The following is a 17,135-nucleotide window of genomic DNA, read 5'->3' on the forward strand; positions in this document are numbered from 1 at the left end:
ATTAGCTTAAATCTATCGTCGAGAAAAATTGAGATCCAGAAAACAAATAGAAACTCTCTTTCTGGAGACAAAAATACTTTTTTTTTTTTAAATTTGTGACGATAAACAGTTTTAGCCTAATTTCCAAGTAAAAAAATTCAAATTCATGATCTGAAAATGCTTTACCTCTAAAATGGACGCTGTTCCCTGGCCCAAAGCTTTCAAACCTCTCGATCAGTCTCACAAATCAACATCATGAAGAAGATAATGTCTTTTAAACTATCCAGGAGGAGAATGATCTCTAGAAATATTTAGTAATACAACTTTTCTTCCCTTTTTGAAGGTGAGTGCAGTGTGGTGATGGTAAAGGATCAAAGCCTATGAGTTTACCAGTGTCCAAAATGCCCTGAGTGAAAACTCCACCCATTGATGTCAGTAATCAACTCTCCTACAACTTAATTGTCTAACTAATAAGTTACCTGTGACATGGGAGAAGGCAAGTGAGCTGCTCAGGGTCATTGGCTATCACAACTGGTTTTTGTCAAGAGGCAGGACTGGAACTTTTTCTTTAAATATTAGTCCCCCCTCAAATTACATTTATGTATTTTGAGGGAGAGGAGGGGATAAACCATCACTATACTGCCTTCTGGAATTTTCATGTTGGATGAAAACCACTAATAACATTCTCAAAATGCCTAATTATATCACATCCTATTTAACACACCAAGACTCCAGGATAGGCTCTTTGAATGAAAAATTTGATTAATTTCTATGAAGTCATTGTAGAGAAAAGTGAATAGACCTGAGTTTTTATGAGAGATATATAACATGTAAACCTTTTTCTCATATCACAGATGTTACATTTATCATTAACTTTAGCATTTACACTGAGGGGTAAGGGTAAAGAGAATCTATCCCATTCTGAGACCAGAACAAAGATACTGAAGTACTCTGGCCAAAATTAGTATAAATAGACTTTATTGAAGTCATTGCCTCTGTACTGAGACCGAAGATTGTGTCTACATAAGCACAAGTTGTAACATTTCACAACTTCTAAAAGGAATGTCAACAATTACAACGATCATGCATACCATGGTCGATAATCACATTTTAGAAGCATTTTCAACCATTTCTAAAGAAATGCTTAAAACATTGTTATATATAGAACTACTTTCAATAAACTGCAAAACATTGATCGACTTTTCCAGTATGAGCTACAGTGTCAACACAAAAGGGAGGCATAAATGTTTAATTTATGAAATCAGAATGGAATATTTACTGTAAAGAAAAATTAAAAAGCTTTCAAATAAAGGCCATTATTGAACCAACGTGAAGAGCACAACTTGAACTTTGAGTTCATTCATCTTTTAAAGCTGTCCTCTGAATAACTTCAGTTCAAAGCACTCAATTCAGTACTGTGAATATTCCTTGGACTGAAGTTTGGCAATGATGCGGTCCAATTGTCTCTTTGCTTCACACTGTGGAAAATTGCTCATATCATAATATTGAGGGGCAATTTTCACCAACCTGTCAATAAAAATGTAAAAGTTACTATATTAACATTTGATTAAAGCTCTGTTCGGCAATAGTATTTGCCTGAACAATTTACAGATGATTAGACTTAAAGAATGCAATAAAAGCTACAAATCCAATTAATTAAAAAAAGATAAAAATGTTCCAAATATTCTAATATTAAGTGATAATCACAAACAGCTTTAGAAGGTTTAACAAGTTTAAATAAATGTCGTATCACAAATAAGTATCTTAAGGAAAAAGAAGAAAACAAACGACCTGCTCTATATGGATTATTTCTTGAGCTCAACTTCAATTCTTTCTTTTTTTAAATAACTGTAAATAGTGTGCTAGGAGACCAATAACTTAAGTTTCAGAGAAGACTTATTGGAAAACTTATTTAATCAATTACTTGTGTTAAGACATTGGTGTTCTCTACAGTTAGGACTCAAAAACCCAACACTGGGAAGAGAAAGAAATCCCACAAAAGAAGAGATCAACTGACACTACATAGCAAATTTTTTCATGTGTTCAAACTAATTATGCTGGGTAAAACTAGTGTCTCTCATCACAGATAGATTCTGGCACTAAAGAACCAGGGAGTTAAATGACTTTCACTGAAACAATCAGCACTGATTGCATTAGTACAACAGATATATGACATTTTACCAATGCTGTTACCAATTATGAAGTTCATCAGGTTTCTGTATGAATTTTCATAGAAATTAACTCAACTTGCATCTCCAAAAAAGTATAAAATTACTGTTACCAACACAGAATGGAGACAATAAATATGGGACGTAATAAATTGTTTCAGAATTTATATTTTACCAAGAAGGAATTCTTTATTAACATGGGTATCAATCTGCAATGGGAGTTCCCTATACCAATGAAATCACCAGTCTGGTACAAAGTAAAAAGAATGTACCAAATGGCATAGCATCCAAATACTTGGAAGGAAAACAATAAATTAGTTAGAAGATCGGATAGCAGAACTATACTACTGGAGGAACCTCAATTTACTCCTCCCAGGCCTAAAGAGGGCATGGGAAAAAGAAGGAAGAGAAAACAAAATACAAAACAACAACAACAACAACAAAAAGACAGCTATTTGTTCCTAGAAACTGAGGTTGGAAAGTTCAGTCACAGGCAAGATGGGGAGGTTATATGGGGGTTTAGTTGGGAACATCACCACTTACACTCACCCTGAAGATTTTAGGCATTAAGAAAAGACTTCATAAACCCAAGAGACTTTGAGAAGAGAATAAGCCTGAAGATTGGCAATGTTAACGATCTATATAAAAATGCAAAGCCTTTCTAGGTCAGAGAACACCACTATGTCCTATGGAGACTCTACTGTAGCTCTCAGAAAGTTGTTTAAAAACTAAGATCCTGCAGAAAGTGCCCTGGACTTTTAAGACCTAAGTGTGAATCCTGGCTTTATCAACTGCTTGGTTGGTGGTCTTATTATTTCCATTTCCTTATATTATTGTGTGCCCTGCTCTATGTGACCCCATATGGCTGTTGGCAGATACTAAAGAGTTTTGTCATTCTGTTCTCCATTGTGTCCCCATTTTACAGAAGAGGAATGGAGGGAAACAGGGGTTAAATGACCTGCCAAGCAAGGGTCATAGAGGTAGTATCTCCATAATTAAAATTTGAACTCTGGATCTTCCTGACTCTAGGCCCAGTGTTCTATTCACTGTACCACTTAGCTGTTCCTCCCTTCCTCTTTAAAAACCTTTACCTTCAATCTTAGAATCAATACTGTGTATTGGATCCAAGCAGAAGAAAACTACTAAGGGTTAGACAATAGGGATTAAGTGACTTGCCCAAGGTTAAACAAATAGCAAGTGTATGAGGCCACATTTGCACCCAGAACCTTCTATCTCTAGGCTTGGGTCTCAATCCACTGAGCCACCTACCCGCTCCTTTCTTATATTGAATATTGAGGTAATAATAATGCCTATATTACCTCACATATTTGCTATCAATACTTGGTAAACCTTAAACCTGGTATCAATGTGAATTCATATTTTTATTCAGTTTACATGATTGCTAAATATATTAATCACACTTGAGGTGTGTTTATATTTATAACTGGGCGAAAGATTTTGATTGTGAAGTTCCTTGGCTAATGAGCAGTAAAAAAACTTAATTGTGTCACTGGGTGGTGAACATTTCACATCTAGGGAGAGACGGTGCAGTTTTGGGTCAATTTTCTATTCACATCAAGTAAAATATTAAGTGGGCAAGAAGGAAACAAACTGAGGGCAATGTGTGTGACCCTCCACTATCCAATTATTACAAATGGCATTAATTTATTCACTTTGAATTTACTACTGAACTTTTTAACGTCTAGATAACTTCATTCAGCACATCCCAGTATAACTAACATTATAAATAAGGCTTACCATTCTGGTTTGATGTCTGTACATGTCCGGATGTAATTCTTCGTTGTAAGGACAAATTCATTGTAAAGCACCCATTCTGGCTTGTGGTCCAGAACAGTTGAAGGATGTAACTGCACTACTTGGTTGTCCTTTACAGTTAAGTAATGCCCCGTTCGTTCCAAATGTGCCACCTAAAATCAAAACCAAATGAAATCAATACAATGCTCTGATATATTAATTGAAAAGCTTATTTAATCAATTCAGGGATCCTCCAATTCTTGGTGCTTTATATTTCACTGCTCTCTTCATGTAAACTCCCTATTAAAGGCTTATTTCTATTCTTTTTGCCCTCTCTTTTGGCAACCTTTAGAAATAAGACTAGATGAAGTATATAATAGCACATATAAAATCTGGTTTGGGGTGATGCACCTTTCCATGCAATTTAGTAGTTAGATATTGTCAAGTACTTTGTTTTACAAACTAGGAAGTTGAAAGCCAGAAGGGTGTTAGATCTAAAGCCACTCAGATAGTGCTTGTCAGAAGACTCCCTACCTCCTCAGCAAGAACAACTTCCTAGTTTGTAAAACAAAGCACTTGACAAAGTGATATCTCTGAGGTCCTTTCATAGTGAGGAGGAGGAGGAGGAAGGAGGAGGAAGAGAAGGAGACAATAGCAGTGATCTTATTTTATAACTAATTCTCACAAAAGGGACATTATCTAGGAGTAGAGTATGTTTAATAGGCTAAGAAAGACAAGGAAGAAGATTTCACTTTCCTTATGTTCAGGGATGTATTAAATACATTTATGACAGACTTCCAAACAAGGTTTATTTTTTTAAAATTTGTGATTAAGAGGATAAAGCTTCAACTCTACAAAACACACACAAAATAAGACCTCTACTCCAAAAAAAGATAGTTAAATGAGGTGCTGTGGTAAATTCAGCTATTAACTCAGATAGAAAATCAATTAAATTCCTTGCATCAAAAAAGTCCTTCCACCTGAGAGCATATGAGTAAACTATTAAATAAGTCTCCATACATAAAGGTTATATCAGCACTTTTTGCAATAGCAAAATAAATGAATGAATGGATATCCATTGATTGAGTATTGGTTAAACACAATTTGTGGTTTATGAATATAATAGAATATTACAGTGCTGAGAAACATGACAAGACTTATACAAAGTGATGCAAAGCAAGTAGGTGGAATCAGAAAAACAATATAAAATCACTACAAAAAGGAGAAAAAAGAGAAAAGAAAAATATCAAAACTACTAAAACCAAATGCCACAAAAGTGACTATTCTTGGACTTAAAGAGAGGAGGTACCTCTCTTTTTGCTTCTTTGTAGAGACAGGAATCCATGAGTGTGGCTCATTGTATTTAATGCCATACTCACAGAGCTAACACTTTCCCTCAGTGCCAATATTACTCTTCTCACCAAGTAAATTAACCTCTTTAACACCAATAAGAAGGGCTTGAAGTACAGTATTTTGTCCAAAACAACCCATGACATAGCTGGTATAATATTAGTATCCCATTTCACAGATGATGTAACCAAGACCACTCTGTCACAAAGCTAGTAAATGATGTTACACTTAATTTTCTTCTCAAGTCTCATAATAATAGTCAAGAATGTTTGGTTGAGATCTGCAAAAGCTTCTATTATCTGCAAAGTTAATTTTGGGGTTCTCATTGATAAAATGATAATATATTATAATAGCAGTTATACAACATAACAAAAGGAGTTCTTCCAACTACAGACTGGATTCTGAATTAAAGGAATGACTAAGCAAAGATATTATATGACCAAGTCAAATGCATCATTTAAAGAAATGACTTTTAAGTGACAGCTAGGTGGCTCACTGGATAGAGCCAGGCCTAGAGTGGGGAGGAGCCGGATTCAAATTTGGCCTCAGATACTTCTAGCTACATGACTCTGGGCAAGTTACTTAACCCTAATTGCCTAGCTCTTACTGCTCTTCTGCTGTGGAACCAATACTTATTGTTGATTCTGAGATGGAAGGTAAAGGTCTTTTAAAAAAATTACTTTAAAGGCCACAGAAATTTGATTGAATTGACCTAAGTCACACAACAGTGGCAAAATGAGGGCTGCCCACATGACAAAGTCAGAATCCTCTAGATCAGTTTAATCTATTTTTAAAAAAGGGCAGAACTAGATGAATTCTAAGATTCCTTCCAGCTCTGAAGAAACCCAAGCATTAAACTCCAGATAAGTAACTTTACTTGTTTTGAACATTTATATCAAATTATACTATTAAAAAACCCTAGCGTATTATTAACATTACATACTTTATAATACACTGGGGAAAAAGTAAACTAGAGATTTAAAAAAATATTTAAGGAAAAAGATGCATAAATATGATAAAAATTTTTTCTCAATTATTTTCTCATTTCCTTAAAATTCTTTTTAAAAAATCAGTGGTATTTTGAATAATAAAAGACTATCAAAATAAAGCTAAAAATTAAAGGAGGTAAGGATGAAGGTAGATTATTTCCCTTCAGTGTCAGCACTCCCTGTCTTTGGACATACTGTGTTCAAACAGATTCAACTAGATTATAAAAGCAAACAGATGACTTCCAACTAGACTCAGTCAAATTTCCTTTCTTATCAACTGTTAGTATTGTAAAGTAAAAGTAAAAAAGGGGGGGGGGGGGAGGAGAAAGCTTTAGAACTGCTTTGTATTTATTTAAGATTCTCCTGTACAAGCATTCTATTGTGGTTTATGAAGTCTATTTTTAAAGGTCTATTTTCAGCCTAGGGAAGGGAGATTTAAGGAAAGACATACAAAAAAAAAATCATCAAAATTTAAGGCTATTGCATAGAAGATAGCAACATTAAAAAGTTCTCCTACAGATAATACAAGAGGAAATTACAGCAGAAAGTATTTAAATTTAAAAGAATTTCTTAAGGATTGATGAGGGAAAGAAATGGGAGATGGGCACTTGGGATTTCTTTCCTGAGAATCCAAGGAAAATCAACTATCTTCCAAGGTCTTAGAAAACTAAAGGTAGTTCATGTTTTGTAATTCAATCAGTTCATAATAAAGTCGATCATCCTAAAACAGACTAGAGAATGTTCAGTAAGTCTTATTATTCACATATATATGTAATTAGTAAAATTGCAGAATACAAAAAAGCAGTGAGAATTAAAATATAGGTATAATTCCATGACTGGTGTCAAAAATGCAAGGATGACAGAAAATATTTCCACACTGGTTTCTCTATTTAGTTAATTCTCACAAAAGCAAAAGGCCCGCCTTCCTTAATATCTCTACCATTAATTGATATGCCTAACAGCAATTCTCTGGCAATGCAGCTTAAGTAAAGAATACATACAGACAGAGAAACATAGTTTTACACACACACACACACACACACACACACACACACACACACAAAGTCACACAAAGAAAGGCCTTTTCAACTCTAATAGCCATAGACAGAAAGGATAAGGCATATGTGAAAGTATGGCATGGGAAATATCAAAGATAGAATACTATTAAGGATACTTAGGGAGGCAGAGGATCAGGGAAAACACCTAGAAAAGTGTCTAGTACTTGAAGGGAAATATTTTCATAGGTAGAGACCTGGAGGAAGTACATTCTAGGCATGGGTAATGGCCAGGAGAGGGCATAATGAGATTGAGGAACAATCTATTAGCCCAAATGTAGCTGAAATAGAATATGCAAATAAGTGGTATTTAATGGAAAAAATTTTAATGCCAGGTTAAGGACTTTGAATCATTTAGATAAATCACTAAAATTTTGAGCATGGGTGAGAAATGGCCATTATAGAAGAAAGTGGATTAAAAAACATTTATCTAGCACTTATTATATACTGAACACTTCCTTAAGTGCAGGGGATACAAAAGATAGGCCTAGCCCCTGCTCTCAAGGGCATTCTAGAGGAAGAAACAACATGAAAATAAGGAAGGCCACAGAAAAAACATACAAAGTATACGGAAAGTAATCTTTGAGAGGGAAAAGTATAGGGTGGACAGATGGATGGAGAAGTGAAAGAAAAGCAGCAGTTAATAGGGATATAGGATGTAGAGCTTCTTGAGGAACTATGAGAAGCAAATTTAATTCTGGACACTTTCTAGTTATCAGCTAACTCAATGCTAGTTAACAGTTTACATATGGAATAAGCAAATTTAAATAAACAAATATGATACTATAAAGACTAGAGCATTTATGCAAAAAAAAAAATCAGGGGAGGCAGAATTCATCAGGACTTGCCAACTAGCTGGGTGTGAGGGAGAATGATAATTCAGATGATGGGAATAGATGAGAATGCCTAAACAATAGAGAAAGCATTTTAAAAAGCTGACATGAGGTAGTTTCTTTGAAAACCACTCCTTGCTCAGTCTTGTGGAATACTGACATTTTTCACATGGCTACAAAGGTACCCTCCAAGAGGGGAAATAATGAAGATCAGCCCAGACAAGACTACCTTGTGTCACCATGCTGCCTGGAATTCTCCAACTATGAGCAATGCTCAGAAAAGTATTTCCAGGAATTATGTGGGGTTGGAGAGAGCCCTGGAATGGGAAGACTCTCATTCACTAAACCTAGTTAAGATTTTCTGTGTTAAAAAGCTGCTAAAAGGATCAAATTTTGCTTCTAGTTATAAAATTAAACCTACTTAATGTTAAAAGGAATAATTAAAATGGCATGCCTATATTCTGGAAGTCATCATTATATGAACATTGATAATCACACTTCATAATACTAGCCAATATTCTCGTTACTTGAGAGTTGTTTAGCTCAAGAATATTTAATTTTTAAAAATCATTTACTAAGCATCAATGCCTTCTTTTCATACTTTTCAAATAATAAATGTTGGTCATGTAGCTTTATGTTGACCAGATTGGCTATTTGCAATTTAGATTACATAAAACTAAAACTAAAATTTAAGGATGTATGATTTCCAATGCCAACTTTGCCGTTTACTGGGTTAATTGGTTACACATTCTTAGACACAAAAAATTTCTTCATAAAAGCTCTTCTGAGACATCCTAACTAAACAACCTTTTAAGAGCCATTTTCACTGTTTCTTAAATTCATTTTACATTTGAAGAATTAAAAGCCAATTAGAGAAAAGCAAAGAATATCAATGTAAGTAACGGACATTACCCTACTTTCTTCACATACCTGCATAAAATACCCAGTAACCAAAGCTTTTCTTATATTAATGTAATAGTCTCTGCTTGTGAAGTCTGTACTTCTACGAGGCAAATTAAATCTGTCCATGATTCTCGACAGCTGCTGGCGTACATTGTCTGCAGACATCAGGGACCTGTAGTTAATGAAGTTGTCATAACACCACTGAACCGACTCATGATCTGCAACATTAAAAAAAAAAGGGGTGGGGTGGGGGGAGAATATGAATCACCCAAACAATTTACCTAATTAAGAAAAAAAAGGTATTTTATATACATTTCTAGAATATGTGAAATGCCATTTTTTGTGTCTCTAAAAGATGTCATTATTAAGCTCTTTCCAAATCTCTATTAAATTAGAGAAGAAACACTGAGGATGACCATATACAATTCCAAAAGCAACTCATTTGTTTGATTCTCTCCCTCCTCCTCCATCTTGCCCCAAGCCAGATACTTAATATCTCCAACAGTTTTTTCACCAATAAAATGAGGAGATTGGCTGGACTGACTTCTAATATACCCAGCAGCTTCCATTGTAAAAATCCCAAAGGGACTGTCTAAATGGTTATTTTAGAAAATTCTTGTTTAAATTCAGTGAGCTTTAAAATACAGGACTAAGAAATTTGTTTTACATTTTAAATTGTGATTTAATTAGTTGATGGGATAAAATCTAAATATAAACAAACTTTAGATTTAGAATTAGAAAGGTTAATAATTCACGTGAGTCATATGATCAAAAGACCATAAATCTAGCAATGGAAGGAAACTCAGAAACCATCTCTAGTCTTTTTCGCACATCTTATTAGGAAAGGAAAATAAAAACTAGGAAGGTAAATGCTCACAGTGTGGCACACAGTTGGAGGGGAGCAGAGTGGTTGGGGTGCACCCTCCCCCCATCCAGGTGCCCGAGTCATCCACCCCTCTGCTCAGCAGCCCAATGGGAGTGCTTCCTCCCTCCCCTGTCTGGGGTGGGTGAGGGTTGGGGGAAGGGGGGCGGGAGAGGCGGAGGTGGCAGCACAGAACCACATCTCTAAAAGACTCACCATTACTGGCCTAAAGCAATGCATTATAACTCTCTGAAAAGATTACTATGTCCCTATTAAAAACAAAGTGACTAAAAAAAATGCCCAACAACTCTACAAGTCTTTCTATTGGGCTTATTCTGCTGGGACGAGCTTGACAACTGAAATAACAAAAATCTAAATGCTTTCATATGTCACTGTATCAAACTATTTTTGGTGGTGCCTTCTTTGCTTTGAGAAATGGCAGAGCGTAGAAGATAAAGGTCTAGACTTAGACTCAGGGTGATACAGGTTCAAGTACTATCTTTGACACAATCAACTATATGGGCAAAGGGCAAGTCAATTAACCTCCTAGGCAACTTTCTAAGAGAATAAATTGCAGGGCAGCTATGATCTGCAGCTAGGGAAGTTTCCCTGAGTCTGAAATTACAGGGTCTGATCCCTATCCTGCCAAAAGTAGTCCACTACCATCAACATTCTAAAAAAACAAAAAACCTAACCACACAACTTAAAAGATGAGGGAAAGATGAACATAACAGTGTCTTTTTCTGTCTTTTTAACTCTAATCCCTCACAATGTGAGAAATTGAAAATCTGCATGCCCAATTCAGAAAAGTATGTAATTCCTACAATTCAGAAAAGTATATAATTCCTACAATTTAAAAGGAAGTGAAAGTGACATTGGAAAAAGAATTGCAAAAAGGCGTCAAAGAAAAAGTTAATTATTGACCTGATTCCTTTTCTGGAGAGTAATGGACAAATTGTATAATGATCACAAGGATAGTATGATATACAAAAGCTAACATTTTGTCATATTTCAAAAGAATTAGAACCAGAAACAAAAAAGGATTCAGGGGCCTCTGGATGAAAAATTCCTTTTATTTTTTTTGTACACAGCAACAATTCTGTATTACTCATAATTTGTTATCATACAAGAACTACAAAACTCTTGTTTTACATTTGATTACCTTACTGTTTTGATGAATTCACTACAATAATATATGAAATCTCTGGACCTAAATAAGGCTTATTCCTTTAATGAAGTACTTAGTAAAAGACAAAATAAAAAATAATTTTCTTACAAATATCTGTCACACTGACAAGCTACAGCTGGTAATTTTAAAAATAATCAGAATAAAAAAATTGTTCAATAAATGATTAAGGTGAAGTTTTATCATTGGAACAGAGAATACACTAAAATAAAATTTAGCCAGAATAAGATCTTTTTTTTTTACACTAGCCAAGGATTTAAAATAACGGTTTCTCTAACACAATTTAAAATGCATTTCTAACACAAAGGTCTCATTAATGGCAATAAATACACAAATATAAAGATGAATAAAAATAAAATAAGAAACAGAAATCAATGCTGACATCTGATATTTAGGTAAAAGTGGAAATTGAAAACTTACTTTGTTTAAAAGCGTGGTAAACGTTCAGCAGTGTCAGATGATCTCCATCTATGTGGGCAAACCTCATCTTGGCTTCATCTGCTGCTTTCTTGGCCTCCGTGGGGCGAACAAAACACTGTGGGACTAAACAAGGTTGGTATGGGCCCAACACAAACGCCCATATCGATGAGTCACGCATTCACAGACAGAGGAACAAGGCCTAGCTAGGTCAGTTCACAGAGCATAGGGCAGGGCAGGATGGCCTCCAACTGCATCTTGGACTGTTTACTACCTTGATTTGGTACATCAACACCTAACCACATCTGTAAGACAAGAGGGTTTCAAAGCTACAGAGTACCTGATTATTTTGACTAGAACTAAAAGTAGGCATCAAAACAGCTATTCTGAAGGCCATCAAGATTGCTAAAAGTATACAAAAGGAGGGCTCGATAGAACTTATTTCAAAAACCAGTGCTGATAGCTCTACCAAAAACCAGAATTATGGTGACACCGGCCTTTTAGCTAAATGTATCTCTTCAAGTAAAAAGTCCACTAAATAACACAAGTAATTTTAAAACTAAACTTCACCATTGCTGTGGTTAAAAACAATTTTTACAACGATTCCTATTTACCACAATTAAATGGAAAATATCTAAAAAAGTGTGGCTGTCACCACTGGTGGGTATTACTATAAGCACCGGTGTGCAAAAGCATATGTGAACAACAAAATATCAGGAAAACCTGGGTTTTGATGGTAGCAGTAGTGGTGGAAGGTTAAACCGCCCTTTACTATTATTTAAATTAAGGAAATTCAACCAAAAGGCTGGGGGATTTCAGCCTATTCTTTCAGTTTCTTAAGAGGACCAATAAATAAGAGTCCTAAATGAAGATTTTTGAAAATGGTAGTTTGAATCAATATCCCCAAATAAAAACCAACACTCAATAATAGAAAAGTGGACACTGTGAGCCCATGACATTCATAATTTCAAGGGTCATCAAGATTGCCAGTAAGTAAGCCCAGTATATATTTGTTTCTTAATTCAAATAAGGCTAGTCAATACAAGGTGTTTTGTACACTGCATTAAAAAATATACAACTTTCCTTAAACCACTTTAGCAATTCCATATTCATGAGAATATAAAAAAGTAAATATTTAACAAATTGGGACCTTTTTCAACACATTTTAAAAGCAAAGCTTTTCAACTCTTCTTTATCAATGGAAAAATCGTAAGTGATCATCAATTCAGATGGAAATGGAACTAGCAGACTTGTAGACTGAATACAGAGTCAAATTAATTACTCTTTCCCATAACTTTTTCCCCTTAAAAGGATGTCAAATAGCCAACAGAAAATAAAGACACATTCATGGTAAATAGTAGAGGTCTGACTTAAAATAGTAAGAGCAAGTCAAGTCATTGAAGCACAAAAAAATTCACATTGCTGTGGCTACATATCAGAAAGTCAGTGTGGAAAAACTTAATCACCATAACTAAGGAATAGTGGGAATGAACAGCATTATATAAAGAGAAGGCCCTAGAGGTTTTTGCACAGTTTTTTTATGTCAGGACCTCAAAATTTAAGATGGACTATAAAGCATAGAAGCTTGACAAGTTGTCTAATTCAATGGTCCTTCTGTGTTCATTCACTAATTTCTCCCCAAATGGCCTGTCCATGTATTGCTGCAAGTAAGATCAAGCTTAATGATTTCTATGGTGAACTAAGTAACATCACCAGTAAACCATTGTTTCATGGAGAACACCTATTGCTGACCAGGACCATGAAGAGAAGAGAATAAAACAAGTTGGAAGATTTCAACTGCATCCAAATAATTTCCTTAAAGAGCTAACTTCCTTATCAACTCAAACTAGTTTCCAAAAAGGGGGAAAACTTGGAAAACAAAAACAGGAAGAAAAGGATGAAAATGACAGGGAAGGGGGATGAAGAATAAAAATAACCTGTTGCTTTTCGCAACCACAAATTCTCTTTAAATCTTGGGGAAGATGAAACTGTCTGGAGAAACTAATAAAAACAACATAGAAGGCAGACAACAACCTACCACCACCTCCGCAATTAAGACTACAATTTAGTTAAAATGATTAAGATTCTGCCCTGCCCATCTGCTCTGAGTCTGATCAATTATAACTCTGCAAAAAAAAAACATTTTAGCTAGTTCATAAATTAAAAAAAAAAATCACACCATTAATAAATGCCACAAAACTGAACTAGGCCATAACTTTATAAAACATTTTTTCAGTTTCTCTTATAACAAATTTAGAAGTAATCAGGTGAGGGTTTACGGGGGCCTGAGGCTTTTAAATATTTAAAACCATCATAAATATCCTGATTACTAAAGTGAGCAGGTGTTTTTAGACAAAAGTCCATTCTCCCCAATATCTGAATCTACAAACATATGAGCACCTTAGTTACAGGTCAGTTGTATTCTATACAAAATCTTAACCCATTGAGATTATTTTTCTACTGGAAATTTAACTCAACTACCACATCAGCAATTTATAGCTGTAAAGCTCAGTATTAATTTCTTTACTGACATTTCCTTTCTTGCTTTTGGAATATTTATATCTAAGTTGGTATCATTTCAAAGATTGAGCTTTACTCAAATGGGTGTTTCTTGAATCAATGTCCGGCTTTCAAATTTAGACTTTTATAGACTAGACATGCCTTATGTTTCTACCACTAAGTAATACAGCCATTTAAACAGACTGAGTTAGATTTGAGACTTTTGTTATTGTTACTATTTTTATTTTTTCACAGTGACAAACCATTTTTGATTGATGTTCTTTTCACTGGCATATTTATACACAATCAAGAGGATCACTATAACAGTGTTCAAAACAAGGTCCTTCTGGAACTAATGATAAACCTAGGGAAGTAGGTCTATAAATGATCCACCGTGTTCAAAATTCTGAATTATGGATTATACAAGTTACTGTTATAGTGAGGTACCAGTATTCTTTTTTCTTTCTTTCTTTCTTTCTTTCTTTTTTTTTTTTACAATTTGGCAATCTAACTTTTACCAGTATTTCAGTCAATTATTTTTATACAACAAATAATTTTGCTTTTTAAAAATTTTGTGAAGATTTTATTCTTCAATTTAAGTAAATATTTTTATATACAAGGCATTCATTCTTTTTGAGAATATACATCAAGCTATTATATGATAGAAATACCTAAGAGATGGCTACCCAAACTGGGCTTTTGGGGGGGGAGGTGAGGGAAGGAGTGAAGGGGGCCAAGGGAAAGGGGAGAAAGGATGGGGGTGGCTTTTTCCCTCTATTACCTGACAACATAGCAGTAATAGATAGGACCTCATTAGAACAGTTGTAGTCACAACTTGCAATAACCATTTTAGCGAGCTGTGGATCCAATGGAAATTCTGCCATCATGGATCCCAATTCAGTCAAGTCTCCATCGTCATTTAAAGCAGCAAGATAATTCAAAAGCTCTAGGGCTCTCATCAGAGTTTCAGGAGCTAGAAGAAAAAATACTCTATTAGTCAAGCAGCCTTTAGTAAGCAAAAATGTGACAAAGTACAAACTATTATAAGGAAACTCATTTTTCATTCTAAAGTGGGCCAAATTCAGAATTCAAGCTGCCATCAAATTCAATTATAGGAATATAGCAACCAATGAATCACACAAAATCCTCAAGTTTGCTAAAGAGTTTAAAAGTCAGAGTCTTCCTTCTAAAAGGGTTAGATAATTTGTTAACCAATTAGTAGCACGCTACATTACTATATATTTCCCCATGGAAAATAAGCATCTACCCCCTTTCCAGGCTCAATTCTAAGTTCAAAGGTTCAATAAAAGCTGCTGTTAGAAAACCTTGGGGCCTAGAAGAGACCTTATAAAACATCTAGGTTGAAATGCCTTCTTTGTAGCTGTGAAAATGGAGGACAAAAGAAGCAAAATGTCCCTTGGTCACATAGCAATTTCACTAGAACTTAGACTAGAAGCCTGGTTTCTTGTTATTTCCATGGAGAATGCAGAAAATGTATTCTGATTTGCATATGAAATTTTGGAACAAAGTGGTTGTGTTGGCAAATACCTCTTCAACCAGAGAGAAATGCAAGTGGTGGGAATTTAAACTAAGAAAAAGGCTCATAAAATCAGGCACAAGGAAAGAAAAGAATGATGACAGGGAAGACACTCCATGCAAAGCGTCAATATTTTTATTTCATTGTTATGTCTAATTTTTCTATCAATTATTTTGGGCTAATAATCCTTGTTTCCTACTTTATAAGTTTTTATTCAGTAAAGCAAAATATTACTTTAAAGGATTTCTTTTAAAAAAAGTTTCCTATTGACACATCAAAATTATGTAAGGTTCAAAAAAAGGAATAGAGATGATCACAAAATAAAAATTAAGAAGGGGGCAGCTGGGTAGCTCAGTGGATTGAGAACCAGGCTTAGAGACTGGAGGTCCTAGGTTCAAATCTGGCCTCAGACACTTCCCAGCTGTGTGACCCTGGGCAAGTCACTTGACCCCCATTGCCTAGCCCTTACCACTCTTCTGCCTTGGAGCCAATACATAGTATTGACTCCAAGACGGAAGGTAAGGGTTTAAAAAAAAAAATTAAGAGAACCCCCCCCTCCCCAATTTAGAAGCATTTTATTTTAATCTACCCAGGAGTCTTAAACCAATGAAACTATTATGTTTCTTAAAATAGCACGGCTAGATAAGGATAAAGCTAAATTTAAATATACAAACATTTGTTAAACAATCACTATATTTTTAAAACATCATTAGGGGTAGGTGGATAGGCAGGTAGGAAAATCAAGAGAGAGCACTGTCGCAAAAGCCTAAAAATGAAAAAGTACCCAGGAAAAGAATATGTTCAAATGTTGCAGAGATGTAAAGAACAATTGAGGATTGAGGAACCGTCATTAAATTTTTCACATAAGAGATAATTCTGAGTATATAAAATTTAAAATTTTTTGTAACAACAAAACCAATTCAGTTATTGTAATGCAAGCAGGCAACAGGAGAAAGACAAAAAATTTAACTAATAATCATCCTTTAAAAAAAAAGGCAAAACAGCTTCTGAAGGATTAGGGCTTTCAATTATTCTCACATTAACTAATAATCTTAATTCAATCAATCGGTCAAAAGCTAAGGTCACTATCAAGGGAAAAAAAAAGGTTGTAATTTGGAAAAATGGGAAAGAGAAGTGAGATACCTGACTGGGAAAACAAAGATGAAGGTGGTAAAGTGACCTCAGATCTTATCTCAAACATGAACTATGACTGGGCCATTTAAAGGTCCTCAGTTTTCTTATTTGTAAAATTAGTGGATTTGGGCTCTAGCTCCCAATATTTCTACTGTAATCATTATATACATATATGGGAGAGCAAAGATTAGTCAGTAAGCCTCTTTAACAAATTAAGTGCCAACTATGTGCTAGGAATTCTATTGTGTTAAATGTGGTGGATACAAAGACAAAAACAGCTCCTACTCGTGGGAAAAAGTATTAAATTTCAAATAAATGGCTGACAACAGAAGATAGAAGGTGGGATAACATGAAAGATCAACTTTAACCATTCAAAATTTTGTAAAAGATTAAAGTTACACAAAGGAAAGATCAAGAAATATCCTCATTCTTCTAATGACTTGGGTACATGCTCCCAGAATGAAGAAA

General features: G+C 34.7%; 1 protein-coding gene across 1 annotated transcript in view; it reads right to left on the reverse strand.

Annotated features, from left to right (window-relative positions):
• Positions 1 to 940: 940 nt before the first annotated feature.
• DHX15 (DEAH-box helicase 15) overlaps positions 941 to 17,135 on the reverse strand; it is a 68,303-nt gene continuing 52,108 nt past the window's right edge. The window contains exons 10-14 of the mRNA XM_001362592.4: positions 14,778 to 14,969; positions 11,501 to 11,623; positions 9,060 to 9,250; positions 3,906 to 4,075; positions 941 to 1,506 (exon numbers count right to left, since the gene is read on the reverse strand). Coding sequence (XP_001362629.1) covers positions 1,389 to 1,506; positions 3,906 to 4,075; positions 9,060 to 9,250; positions 11,501 to 11,623; positions 14,778 to 14,969 — 794 coding nt within the window. The 3' untranslated portion in view covers positions 941 to 1,388. The remainder of the gene's footprint in view (positions 1,507 to 3,905; positions 4,076 to 9,059; positions 9,251 to 11,500; positions 11,624 to 14,777; positions 14,970 to 17,135) is intronic.

Source organism: Monodelphis domestica, chromosome 6 (genome assembly GCF_027887165.1).
Source record: "Monodelphis domestica isolate mMonDom1 chromosome 6, mMonDom1.pri, whole genome shotgun sequence".
In the NCBI taxonomy this organism is placed as follows: Eukaryota; Metazoa; Chordata; class Mammalia; order Didelphimorphia; family Didelphidae; genus Monodelphis; species Monodelphis domestica.